At 45.0% G+C, this 14,075-nt stretch overlaps 1 protein-coding gene across 1 annotated transcript in view; it reads left to right on the top strand.

Moving 5' to 3' along the window:
- The window catches only part of E2F7 (E2F transcription factor 7), a 40,478-nt gene that overhangs the window by 20,358 nt on the left and 6,045 nt on the right, over positions 1 to 14,075 (top strand). The window contains exons 8-12 of the mRNA XM_019960211.2: positions 5,878 to 6,063; positions 6,521 to 6,587; positions 8,744 to 9,251; positions 11,364 to 11,619; positions 13,166 to 13,587. Coding sequence (XP_019815770.2) covers positions 5,878 to 6,063; positions 6,521 to 6,587; positions 8,744 to 9,251; positions 11,364 to 11,619; positions 13,166 to 13,587 — 1,439 coding nt within the window. The remainder of the gene's footprint in view (positions 1 to 5,877; positions 6,064 to 6,520; positions 6,588 to 8,743; positions 9,252 to 11,363; positions 11,620 to 13,165; positions 13,588 to 14,075) is intronic.

Raw genomic sequence — 14,075 nt, 5'->3', positions numbered from 1 at the left:
AAAGAGATTGAAAGAGAGGAGGGATTCAAAGTTGGTGGTGTCACTGAGGAAAACAAGATAGCCAGAGAAGTGAGCTGGTGTTGAGAAGTCGAGGAGTTTGTGGATTTATGTAACCAGTGGGTCGGCCCCTGGGAGCGCTCTGATGTGTCATGGGAGAGGGGACTTGGCACTAGGTCAGGAACCTCAAATTGCACTTTCTTCCTCTATCCTTCAGAAACCTGGTCCTCCTTCTATATTCCCTATTTCCATTACTGACAGCACAATTGTCACGAGCCCAACAATTAAACTTGGAACATCAAGTTACCTTTGATTTCTTAATTCACTCCCCTTCACTCCTCAATTAGCAATCCACCTCTTTACTCTTTTCCTTCCCCACCATAAGGACCTTTCCTTCCTTTTAACAGCTTTATTGCAGTATCATGACATTCAATAAACAGCACAGTGGTTAAAGTTATAGTTTGATAAGTTCTGCATCATAAGCCTCAGTGAATAATCACTGCAACCAAGGTAGTTAACCCATCACCCTCCAAAGCCTCCTTCTGTTCCTTTGAATACCTCCCTCCCTTTCCCCACTCCCAGCAACCAGTGATCTGCTTTCCTTCACTCGAGACGTGTATCTTCTGAAATGTCTAATAAGTGAATCAAACACAGTCAGTGCTTATTATTGGCAGATTCCGTATTTGCGAATTTACCAACTCATGAAAATTTATTTGAAACTCCAGAATCAATACCCACAGCATTTTCTGAGTCATTCACAGATTGCAGAGTGGCAAAAGCTTTCATTTGCCATGGCGTGTGCTCCCAGCTGAGGTCAGACAAGGCAACCTTGTTGTTTCCCACACTTGTTTCTTTTGACTCACACTGTAAACAAGCATCCTTTTCATGGTCTTTTTAGTGCTGCGTTTTCACGTTTTTGTGGTTTGTGTTGGTGATCTTGCTGTTTGAAATTGTCCACAAGTGTCATACTGAAATGCCGTCTAGTGTTTCTAAGTGCATGAAGGCTGTGCTGTGTCTTACAGAGAAAATACACGCGTTAGAGGAACTTTGGAGAAGGCAATGGCACCCCACTCCAGTACTCTTGCCTGGAAAATCCTATGGACGGAGGAGCCTGGAAGGCTGCAGTCCATGGGGTCGCTGAGGGTCGGACACGACTGAGCGGCTTCACTTGCACTTTTCATTTTCATGCATTGAGGAAATGGCAACCCACTCCAGTGTTCTTGCCTGGAGAATCCCAGGGACGGGGGAGCCTGGTGGGCTGCCGTCTATGGGGTCGCACAGAGTCGGACACGACTGAAGCAACTTAGCAGAGGAACTTGGTTCCGGCATGAGTTCCAGTGATTTTGACTGAGTGCAGCGCTAATGGATCAACAAGATGTTCTAAATGTGTCTTAAACAGACTCATGAAACAGGGTTATGTACTAATCAGTTTATAAAATGTTTTGACCAGAGACTTGCAGAAAACTAACCCTGTATTTCCTTTGGGAGTGATGGTTCAGTATTGACTAATTTCAGTGTTCACGGTGACTTTATCGAGCTTTACCACAAATAATGACAATCAGCTGTAGTGTGAGTACTCTTTTTATCAGACTTCTTTGATTCAGCATAATTATTTTGAGATTAATTGCATGGTAGTGTGTATCAATGGTGTATTCCTTTTTATTGCTGAGGAGTATTCACTGTATGGATATACTATTCTCTTTTTTTTTATTTTTTTTATATTTTATTTTTTAATGGATATACTATTCTTTATTCATGCACTTAAAAGTGGACTTTTGAATTATTTTCAATCTAGAGCTATTACAAACAGCTGACTCGTTGGAAAAGACCCTGATGCTGGGAAGGCTGGCGGGTAGGAGGAGAAGGGGGTGACAGAGGAGGAGATGGTTGGATGACATCAGTGACTCGGTGGACATGAGTTTGAGCAAACCCCAGGAGACAGTCAAGGACAGGGAAGCCTGGCGTGCTGCAGTTCGTGGGTGGCAGAGTCAGACACGACTGAGTGACTGAACAACAGCAAACAAAGCTGCAGTGGCTATTCATGTACATGTCTTTATATGCAAATATGCTTTCATTTCTCTTGATTCATATCTAGGAGAATAGGTGCATCACACGATAGGTGGATGTTTAAGGTTTTAAGAAACTCCCAAGCTGTTTTCCAAAGTAGCTGTAACATTTTACGTTCCCACCAGTGGTATATGAGAGCTCTAGGTCAGCCTTGGTTCTAGCTGTTCCAATGGGTGTGTAGAGGCATCACTTGTTTTACTTCGTGTTTCCCCCCGGTGCCGTTCAATCCAACCATCTTGGTATCATTTGTCTTCTTTTGATGGGCTTTCTTTAACACTTCTTAGAGTGCAGGTCAGCCAGTGGTGAAATCTTCCAGTTGTTGTATGTCTAAGAACGTCTTTATCTCACCTGTGTTTTTGAAAAATATTTCCCTTGGGTAAGGATTCTAGGTTGGAGGTTTTTTTCCTTTTGGTACTTTAAAGAACTGCTTCCACTGTCTTCAAGCTTGCATTGTTTGTGACAGGAACTCTCCCATCATCCTGTTCTTCCACATGTAATGTGTCTTCTTTTTTCTCGGTTACTTTTCATATTTCTTTATGACTGGTTTTAAACAATTTGATCATGCGTGGGTTGTTACAGTTTTCTCGGTGTCTCTTACTTCGATTTGTCGCGCTTCATTGGATCTCTGGATTTAAACTTTTCATCAAGTTTGGTGAATTTTTGGTCATTATTTCTCCTTTCCCCTTCTGTCCTTTGGCAACTCTAGTTACACTCATGTTTGGCTGTTTGAAGTGGTCCGACAGTTCATTGATGTTTTGTTCATTTCTTTGTCTCTTTTCTGTCACTTCGGATAGTGTTTATTGCTCTTTAAGTTCACAGTTTTTTTCTGCATGCATGAATTTTTTTCTAAACTGCCATGCATTCCACCCATGGTGTTTTTCCACCTTCAGCATTGTAGTTTTAATTGCTAGAAGTTTGACTTGGACCTGTATAAATTATTTTAAATGTTCTGTTTTGTGGCTGTGCTGGGTCTTCACTGCAGAGCACAGGCTTCTCACTGCAACGGCTTCTTGTTCCAGAACGTGGGCTCTAGGGTACGCAGGCTCGGTAGTTGTGGCACATAGGCTCAGTTGCTCTGTGGCCTGTGGGATCTTCAGGGCTCTAACCAGTGTCTCTAGCATTGCAAGGTGGGATTTTAACCACTGGACCACCAGGGAATCCTGGGCCTTTGTAGTTTTGATGTCTCCACTTAACATGTTCAATTTCTTGAGTTCACGGAATACAATCATAATATCTATTTTAATGTGCTTGTCTACTAATTCTATCATCTATGTCACTTTGAGGTCCATTTCAACTAATTTTTCTGCTCATTGTGGGTTATAATTCCCTGCTTCTTTGTGTATAATGTAATTTTTGACTGTATGCCATGCGTGTGTGCTAAGTTACTTCAGTCGTGTCCCAACTCTGCGCAACCCTGTGGACTGCACCCACTGGGCTCCTCTGTCCATGGGATTCTCTAGGCAAGAGTACATGCCCTCCTCCAGGGGACCTTCCCAACCCCAGGATGGAACATGCATCTTCTATGCCTCCTGCATTGGCAGGTTGGTTCGTTACCCTCAAGCCACCTGGGAAGCCCAATTGTATGCCATTATATGTACACTGAGAATTATAAATTGTTATGTGCTAAATAATTCTCTCTTCCTAAAAATGTTCTTGAGCTTTGTTCTCTGATACAGCAAAGTTACTTGGAAACAGTTATCCTTTCGGCTCTTGCTTTTAACCTTTGTTAGGCAGAATGGCACCCCACTCCAGTACTCTTGCCTGGAAAATCCCATGGATGGAGGAGCCTGGTGGGTTGCAGTCCATGGGGTCGCTAAGAGTCAGACACAACTGAGCGACTTCACTTTCACTTTTCACTTTCATGCATTGCAGAAGGAAATGGCAACCCACTCCAGTACTCTTGCCTGGAGAATCCCAAGGACGGGGGAGCCTGGTGGGCTGCCGTCTCTGGGGTTGCACAGTCGGACACAGCTGAAGCTACTTAGCAGCAGCAGCAGGCAGAACCCACCCTATCAGCAATTAGTCTTGAGTACACTGTCCCCACTACTGAGGCAACACCCTCTTTAGCATTCTAACCAAAGACCATGAAGTATGAGATTTTTTTCCCACTGCATCTATTGGCAGTCAGCACTGTTCTCAGCCCTGTCTGAGTGCAGACACTGTTCTGTCTACTCCTTTTGAGGGCTCTTTCCTTGGCCTTGGGGAGTTTCCGCCCATGCATGAGTACTCCACTGAATACAGTCAGCCCTTTGACTCTCTGTAGGTTCCATATCTGTAGAGTCAACCAATGATGGATCGAAAGTATTTTTTTAAAAATACAGAAAGTTCCAGAAATCAGAACTCAAAATTTGCTGCACACTGGCAGCTACTGAGATAGCATTTACATTGTATTAGGTACTACAGTAATCTAGAGATGATTTAGTATATAGTGCCTACAAAAGTTTACTCAGTATCTACACAGGATTAAATCTATGCCATTTTATGTAGGAGTCTTGAGCATCTTAGGTGAGATGCTCAACTATCCATGTGGGGACTGGAAACCGATCTCCTGTGACTGCTGAAGGGCAGCTCTACCAAGGAGGACCCTCTGAGACCTCCAGCATTCCTTCTGCTTGGCTGTGCTCTTCAGTACCCTGCCCCACCAGTGCTAGCTGCCTTGACTTTCCAGGTCCCCCAGCTGCATCCCCAGACCTGCAGGCTCTGCCTAGAGCTCCTTCTCTGCCCCTTAGCCTGGAAGTGTTGCCCAGGCAATAAGCTGGGCTAATCAGAGCCTCTTTTCAGGCCCTGTCTCTAATGGATCACCATCCTTCGTGGCCTAGTGTCCAGCATCTTGAGAACCATTGTTTTATATACTTAGTTCAGTATTTTATTTCTTTCAGGAAGGAGGGTAAATAATACTGTCTTGACCCACTTTCTTCTAGTTGATTCTATAACTTCTGATTTTCTAAAGAGAGAATTTGTTGGGGTTTTATTACAAGAAAAAGAAAACCGTAGGTGGTTTTCTTTTTCAATATTTGCGTATTTTAGAAAAATGGAAGTCTAGCTGGGCCTTTCAGTTTATTAAATCCGTCTTACAATTAAAATGTGCATCCCTTGAACTTAAAAAAGATAGCACAGATGAGCAGGGTAGGCATGACTATCTGAACAATGGTAAGTATTTCTTTATAGAACATAGACCTGGTTCTATATAGAGATTTCTGTCCTGATTTCACAGAGGCTTATTTAAGCATAAAATTGGCCTCAAGGCCCAGTCTTCTAATACCCTCACTGTTCTGCAGCATTTCAACCATGAGGTGTCTGCTGACCTTATGCCTTTGGTCACTTAGTAACTGAGCTTCCTGCTGCATAGGAAAGAAATAATAAAGCATAATAATAGGAAATAGAGATTCTTATACTCATTGCCCTGGGACTGTGGCATAAGAGGCCAATCTCAATTAATGTTAAAATCTCTAAATATTCATGTTGGGCTGAGTACGATTGGGTTTTCCTTCGATATCTCTGCCCAAAGAAAGCATCTGAAATGTCAGGTGCATTCTAATTTGGGTTACAGAACATCCTGCTCTACTTTTATTGCAGTTTAGATAATTTTAGAATATATATGGATTCAGTCTTTAAAGTCACTAACTTATTTAAAAGATTAGTACACTGAAAGAAATTGGGGTTTGAGACAGGGTTCATGAAATTCCTTTGTTTTCATTTTTAATTTATAGGTAGCTCCATTTTGAGAGGTTCTCAAAGCCATATCTTAAAAAGGCTGAAATTACCCTGAATTATAGCTGTATAACAACACTACCAGTTGTCTTATTTATTTAGATGATGATCTCGTGGATGTTTCTACACCTGTCCTACCAGAATTGAAAAAAGAAATATATGGCCACGTTCAGTTCTGTGCAAAACAGAAGCTTGCTCGACACAGCTCTTTTAACTCAGAGCAGGCTTCCGAGAGGACACAGAGGAAAGTGAACTCAGAACCCAGCAGCCCTTACAGACAAAAACAAGGTATCTGCCTTTACTTACCCACAGCGTCTATCAGTCACCATGTAATGGTAGCCCTGCCCGTGCAGTGACGTTTTAGTGAGCTGACTGTAGGCTCTGCATGAGATGGTGAGTTCACAGGGTATACACATGGCCCTCAGCCTGAAATTGATTCTCGTTGGCCTTGAAGATTGAAGATTACTTGGTTTGCCATGGTTGACCTGTTTGATGCATCTCAGCAATTCACCAGATTTATAAAGCAATACTAGCTTTGTTTTGTTTTCTTACTAATTTTTAATGAGACCTACATTCACCACTTAGAGCTAGCTTCTGGACATGTCTCTCTCTGAATCAAAACCAGGATGGATTTGAGATAGTCTTATAATCCTTGAGCTGTGAATAATGAACCCTGCTGTATATAACTGCTGTTATAAGTCCCTTGCTGTATTTGGTAGAACTTTGTTTTCCTTTTTCGGATTAGGAGTCTACTCCTTGGAAATTGGAAGTCTGGCAGCTGTCTCCAGACAGAAAATGGAAGACAACTCAGAGTAAGTAGTTTCTGTCCTAGTTTTAACTGTGACTGAATTCAAATGCCACCCATCGAAAGGTAAAGTGTAGCAGTCCTGCTCAAAAATCAGCCATTTGTTTATTAAGGATTTTGTAAGTTTCCCCCTTGTGCCCAACACTGTGCAGGATTTGGCATCTGGGACCCAAAATTGAAAATTTTTATGAAAAATGTATCCCCTAGGCTATGAAAGCTTACAAGGAAAAATAAAAAGACAAGTCACTACTAATGTGACAGAGAAATGACATATCATAGTCCCATGAATCACTTTGTCATTATCCTAACTAATGTCATTTATGAACTACCGGGTACTATTCTTAAAGTTTTATGTATATTATCTTATCTAATTACAACAACAACCTTTTGATGTTGGTACTATTATCCTAATTTACAGGGAGGCAGCTGACATCCTGAGAGATTAAGTAACTCGCCCAAAGTCACAGAGTTAATAAGTGAAAGAACCTACACTATCTGAATCAGATTTGGGGTTTGATTTTGAAGGAAATCACATATTATCAGAGGAAACAGAGGAAATGCTGGAGAGAGAACAGAAAAGGTTTATAATGACAGACAAGGGAGGAAAAAAAACTGTTGAGCCCGAGTCAGGGAGTGGATGGGAAGTAAGCCATAGTGATTTGTCCAAATAAGATAGAAGAAGAGCTTGGGGTGTTGGAGGTGAGTAGGTCAAGTTGGCAGAATGCTCTGAAAGCCAAGGCGTAGAGTTTAGATTTATCAAATGGACAGTAAAGGGTTCCTGTAGATTCACTGGAGACCATTCAGGCTGCTTTGAGCAGGTAGGGTTGGAATTAGAGAAGGACTGCAGATTAGGACATCGCAGAATAGAGCATTCCCAGTCTTTCTGCTCTGCTGTGGTGCCAGTCCAAGCCGTGTCAGCTGGCGATGGAAAGAAATGCAAATCAGTATAAGACAGTGAGTCAGCACAACTTAATTTGAACGTGTGCTGTGCTGTGCTTAGTCACTCAGTCATATCTGACTCTTTGTGACCCCATGGACTGCAGCCCGTCAGACTCCTCTGTCCATGGGGATTCTCCAGGCAAGAATACTGGAGTGGGTTGCCATGCCCTCCTCCAGGAGATCTTCCCAACCCAGGGATCGAACCCATGTCTCCTGAACTGCAGATTCCTTACCATCTGAGCCACCAGGGAAGCCCAAGAACACTTGAGTGGGTAGGCTGTCCCTTCTCCAGGAGAGCTTGCCAACCCAGGAATCGAATGGCATGTCCTGCATTGCAGGCAGATTCTTTAGCAGCTGAGCTCACCAGGAAGCCCAATGTGAATGTGTGCTGTTTGAAAATTCTGTAGTAATACAGAGTGGAATGGGACGAGAATGACAGAGAATAATTCTGTAAATACATTTACTTCCCCGCTCGCTGATTACTTCATTTATCTCACAGTGAACGTGAGGTAAACAAGATGTGCCCTTTAAATCAGCATCTGGCCTCGTCTCTGTTATCTGCCCGGCATCTCTCAGGGACTCCATGTGCAGACCCCACTGGGTGGCCTTCCGTAATTGGATGAGCCTCTGGGCTCAAGTGTTCCTCCCTCATGGTCGGAGAGGGGGCTAAGAGTAGCTCCTGTTAAAGAATGATGTAAAATTGTTACCATATTCTGCTGGTCATTATAGCATCTGTGTGCCTGGGAAGGGGTACTTGCTGGCCAGCCAATGACTACTGGCTGTGGGAGAGGTGGAGGGGAGCCTCTGAAAGCCCCTATCCTGTTGCAAAGCATCCATCCAGGTATAATACGTGGTTGTCTGCTTCTGGGGTTAGCTCATGATCTCAGGGAGCCCACTTTAATAGTGGGCGTGGGGGACTTCCCTGGTGGTCTAGTGGTTGAGAGTCTGCCTTGCATTGCAGAGTACGAGGGTTCAATCCCTACTCGGGGAAGTAAGATCCTACTAAGATCTTACATGTCGGGGAGCAACTAAACCTGCAAACCACAGCCTGGAGAGACCGCAACTAAGATCCAATGCAGCCAAATTAATAAAAAAAAATTTTTAAGTAGCAGGAGTGAGCAGTGTTCCCTCAGTCCTGCTTTGGCTCATCTCTCTAGGAAAGCAGAGCTGGAGGTCAGTAGACTGTGGTGACTGCATGGCCCCACTCTGTTCCTTTTGTTACAGGACGGTAGCTTTTGCCAGTCAGAACATGATGCCTCTGCCGAGCAGCCTGGACCCTGCAGCTCCTCTCCCCAGCTCATCCGTTGACTCAGAATACCGTGTTAGCCCCTTGTGCCACCAAGCCCTCTCTGCGGCCCAAACAGACTTGAAGGCCTTGCCTGCCCAGAACGGTCTGAACGGCCAAGGAGGCATTTCCCTGGCCTCCATGGCGCTGGATGTGGAGCACCAGCCGCAGCCCTTGGCGGCTGCCCAGCCCCTGCTATACGTGCCTCCCGCCCCTCTGTTCATGCTGTGCGGGGGCCTGCAGGAGGGACTGTCTCCAGGGTCGGGCTCAGGATCAGGGAGCGTCGGCGGAGGCTCCGAGGTCACCGCAGCAGAGCAGCCCCCCATGCCCTCAGGTCAGAAGCGCCTGAGCAAGGAGAGGAGGCTGCAGGAGGAGGAGGAGGAGCCAGCCACCAAGAGACAGTGCAGGGACCACGAGGACGGTCCCCTCTCCCTTGTCATGCCCAAGGTGAGTGGGCAGCGCGTGTGCCGACTGACGGCCTGTTGACCCGGTTTCTTCCTAACTGAGATGCGCAAATAGACACAAGCTACTGAGTCTGCAATAGGACGTGGTGCCTGTATCAGTTTTATAATTAAGCCCAGGCCTGCCTCTTCCAAGTAACCTTTCCATAAAGTTCAGTTCAGTTGCTCGGTCGTGTGTCTGACTCTTTGTGACCCCATGGACTGCAGCACCCCAGGCTTCCCTGACCATCACCAACTCCCAGAGCTTGTTCATATCCATTGAGTTGGTGATGCTATCCAACCGTCTCATCCTCTGTTGTCCCCTTCTCCCGCCTTCGATCTTTCCCAGCATCAGGGTCTTTTCAAATGAGTCAGTTCTTCGCATCAGGTGGCCAAGGTATTGGAGTTTCAGCTTCAGCATCAGTCTTTCCAATGACTATTCAGGGCTGATCTCCTTTAGGATGGACTGGTTTGATCTCCCTGCAGTCCAAGGGACTCTCAAGAGTCTTCTCCAACACCACAGTTCAAAAGCATCAATTCTTCAGTGCTCAGCTTTCTTTATAGTCCAACTCTCACATCCATACATGACTACTGGAAAAACCTCTGTCAGCAAAGTAATGTCTCTGCTTTTTAATATGCTATCTAGGTTGGCCCAGAGAAGGCAATGGCATCCCACTCCAGTACTCTTGCCTGGAAAATCCATGGACGGAGGAGCCTGATAGGCTGTAGTCCATGGGGTCGCTAAGAGTCGGACACAACTGAGCAACTTCCCTTTCACTTTCCACTTTCATGCATTGGAAAAGGAAATGGCAACCCACTCCAGTGTTCTTGCCTGGAGAATCTCAGGGACGGAGGAGCCTGGTGGGCTGCCATCTATGGGGTTGCACAGGGTCGGACACGACTGACGTGACTTAGCAGCATCCAGGTTGGTCATAGCTTTTCATCCAAAGAGCAAGCATCTTTTAATTTCATGAGTGCAGTCATCACCTGCATGATTTTGGAGCCCCCAGAAATAGTCTCCCGCATTGCAGTTAGATTCTTTACCAGCTGAGCCACAAGGGAAATCCAAGAATACTGGAGTGGGTAGCCTATTCTTTCTCCAGCGGATCTTCCCAACCCAGAAATCAAACCAGAGTCTCCTGCATTGTGGGCGGATTCTTTACCAACTGAGCTATCAGGGAAGCCCTGGCCATAAAGTAGTCCTGTAATAAAAGTAATTTTTAGAAAAATCACACTTAGCATAAAATGCTAAAAAGTATAAAGAAAAACAAAAAAGAGGCATTCACTGTTAACACGTTTGTATATCCTTTCCCAGTCTGTTTTGCCTTATTTTTTTTAACATGTCAATGAAATAAGCTCTACTCCAGGGTGCCCCTGAGGTCCAGGTCAGGAACGGGGTGCCACTGGCTCTGTGTCTGCATCAGTGCGCATGCCACTGCTCAGAGAGCCCATCTTTCTAGAATAAAAGAACAAAACTCTGAGCTGTCTGCATCCCCTGCTTAGTGGCCTTTTGGAGGCTAATGCGATATGACCAGTAAAACTCTCAGAGAGCAGAAGCACTGTCATCACAGCCATTTGTAGGAAGTCAGCGAAGCACACTTCATGGACATCAGTCCCTTATTTAAGACCCTTCCTCCTCTATGCATTCCTCTTGCCAGAATGAATTTTCCTAGTTTTGTGTATAGCCTGTGGCTGCAGAACAGCAGGGAAAGACTGACTGGTATGTGTATATATGTGTTTCTCAGATAAACAGGATGGCTTTGGGTCAGCCCTGCAATTCTTATCCAGCCCCTAAAGCCTACTGCATCAACACGCTTTGTGTATCCCAACTCAGTAATTTATTTCACCTTCTAAACACCATGCTCCCTTACTCATCATTAAAATCTCCCATCATTTCTATGCTTCAGAAATCTTAAGCCTACAGAAGCCCATGTCATGACATTGACCTTCAGACCATTCCTCTAATTACACCAGAAATGACAGACATACACAAATCACGGGGCACACAGTGGTGCCTGACCTTTTCATTTTATGGGTTAGCTATTTGGAGAAAACTGTTGTTATGATTCACTGCTGGGAATTTGATTTGCTTTTCTATTCCTGGTTGGGTTGTGCTTAGAAACCTTCAGACTCTGCAGACATCGCCTCTCCCAAGACCTCAGAAAACAGGGCATCTGCACCCCATGAAGACATTCACATGAACGGGCAACTTTCTGCTGCAAAAGCAGTTTCGGGAAAGGCTACCACGAACGGCTTTGTCTCTTCCGAGTGGGGAAACCCTTGTAGTAATACAGAGATAGAAAAGCCTTCGGAGGAAAACGAAAGCACCAAAGGGCCGTCTCCACTGCAGTATCTCTATGTGCAGCCTCCAGCAGGTAAGAGGTGTCACGCCTTCCAGTCCTTTGGGTGCTCGGATTATACATTGCACGTTTGCATTTTTCTTTACATCATGTGACCACACTGATGTCTTGAGGAGCAGTCTCTGAGTCATTTCACTCCAGCCCCTGGCTTTCTCCATCAATGAAATGAAGATGGAGCCTGCTTGCACTTTCACCAACCTCTCAGATAATGAGAAAGTAATTAGGGCAGGTAATTTATTTTTAATGCATTCAACTTTCCTTGGTAAAAAAAAAAAAAAAAAAGCACAAATATTCAAATGACATTTCTGTTTTTATCATTCAGCTGAGTCTGGCATCGGTTCAGTTTCGCAGTATGAACCCCTTGGCCACCACGTGCGGCTCACGTGCCGGCCACTTACATATCCCGAAGTGCTGGCGTGCCCTTGTGGTCGAGTGCCAGGACTGCAGTGAGGGGGCTGGACATTAAGACCACTTCTGATCTGTGCGAACTTAAGTATCTAGCCCTCCTGAATTGGTAAAACAGCAATAATAAGAGCACCTGCTTCTTGGGGGTGCTATGAAAACAAGATTAAATTTAATAAGCTAATACATCTGGAGCACTTAGAATAATAGTGCCTGACACTTAGAAGACTCAGTAAATACTCTCTTTTGAAATAAAGCTGAAATATAACAGTTACCTAATTTTTTAAATATGCACTGTGTACATGAAGCTGCTCTTGATACAAAGAGACTTAAAGTTATTTTCTTCAGTTTCTTGTTCCTGTCACAGGTTAGGTGGGTATCCCTTATTATTCGTGATCTAGAACACATTCTTTATTCCTTCAGCCAATATTTTGTGAGAGCTTCACGTAAGCATGATAGTGTTACTGATACCTTAATAAACAAAAAACAGACCTAGCTTCTTCAGAATGAAAATGTTAGTCCAGCAGCTTTTTCTGGGCCATGGGTCCTTGGACACTATGCAGAAGCCTGTGGACTCCTCCTTAGGTTGTTTACAAATGCAGAAAATTAAATACATAGGATTACAAAGGAGGCAAATTACGTCAAAATCCAGCTAGGAGAATCATTTTAAATTATAGTAATAAGATCTGCCAAGCCTCTCATAACTTGTGGGGAGCTTTAGACTCAAGAAACCCACCATCAAGGTAAGATTATATGAATTCACCTGTGCTTTTTACTAGTGACAGTGTCAAGGTACTGTTCATTTGGCTGTGATTTGTTGCCTGTGATCTTAATTGAGGGAAATATAAATTTCAGTTAGAAGTTGATCAAAAGAAAGATATTATTTTCCTCATCCAAGTTCACTTTTCTCCTCAGTTTGGGTTCAGTGGAGCTCATGCTAACAAACTCTCCTGGGAGACGTGAGCATCCACCAAATTTTCACACGAGTAAAGGTGTCAAGGAAGTGAGGGGGTGCTGGAAGAGCACAGAGTGGGTGGCCTGGTCTGGAGGTGGATAATTAATTTACTGTGGGCTCCCATTTTAAAAGGCCCTGAACGTGGGTGCTTGGATGGCATCTTCGCTTTGCACTGACTTCCACCTTGCTCTGCTTGTGTTGCAGGATTAAATGGTCTCAGTGTGCTCCTACCTAGCAGTCAGAACCCTCATGCTGTGGGACTGCCTGTGGGCCCGCTGCCCTCACTCAGCATTCAGTACATGGTCTTGCCCTCGCCAACTCTCAGTGGTTTTCCTGTTCTCTGCTCCCCCACAATGCCCGGGCCAGTGTCCTCTGCTCCCAGCCCTCTCCCAAACGTGGGACCTGTGAATTTTGGCTTGCCTGGCCTCGGATCAACAGCTCATCTTCTCATCGGCCCTGCCGCCATGGTTAATCCAAAGTCGTCCACACTCCCCTCCACAGACCCTCAGCTTCAGGGTCCATGCTCACTTCACCTGAGTCCGGTGATGTCAAGGTCCCATGGCAGCGTCCAGCCTGGATCCCCTGCTTATGGAAGTCTCCCAGCCGCCACGGTAAAACTACAACAGGTGAGTCCTAAGGGTTCCCGTTGGCCTGGCACGTGGACAGCGCATCGAGCCGTGATGGGGTTTGCCTGCATCGAATCAGGCTTCCCAGGAGGTGCTAGTAGGTAAGAAGCCACCTGTCAGTACAGGAGATGTGAGAGGCACAGGTTCAGTCCCTGGGTGGGGAAGATCCCCTGGAGGAAGAAATGGCAACCTGCTCCAGTATTCTTGCCTGGGAAATTCCATGGACGGAGGAGCCTGCCAGGCTACAGTCCATGTGGTCGCAAAGAGTCAGACACGACTGAAGCCACTTAGCACAAACACAATCAGACTTCAGTCAAACCACTTTCCGACAGGGATCCAACACCAGATTCTAGCTAGTGTCCACTCTAGACCCGGAGGCATCTGCTCATTTCATTAAGTAGTGAGACTCAAGAGATCCTGTGCTTTGAAAGCAAAAATAGTTTTAGAATCAGGAGGGACTTCATCGTTCAGGGGGATTTTTGATGCAT

The sequence above is a fragment of the Bos indicus genome, chromosome 5 (genome assembly GCF_029378745.1).
Source record: "Bos indicus isolate NIAB-ARS_2022 breed Sahiwal x Tharparkar chromosome 5, NIAB-ARS_B.indTharparkar_mat_pri_1.0, whole genome shotgun sequence".
Taxonomy (NCBI): Eukaryota; Metazoa; Chordata; class Mammalia; order Artiodactyla; family Bovidae; genus Bos; species Bos indicus.
Note: the sequence above shows the minus strand (reverse complement) of the source record. Positions and strands in the feature narration are given on the sequence as shown.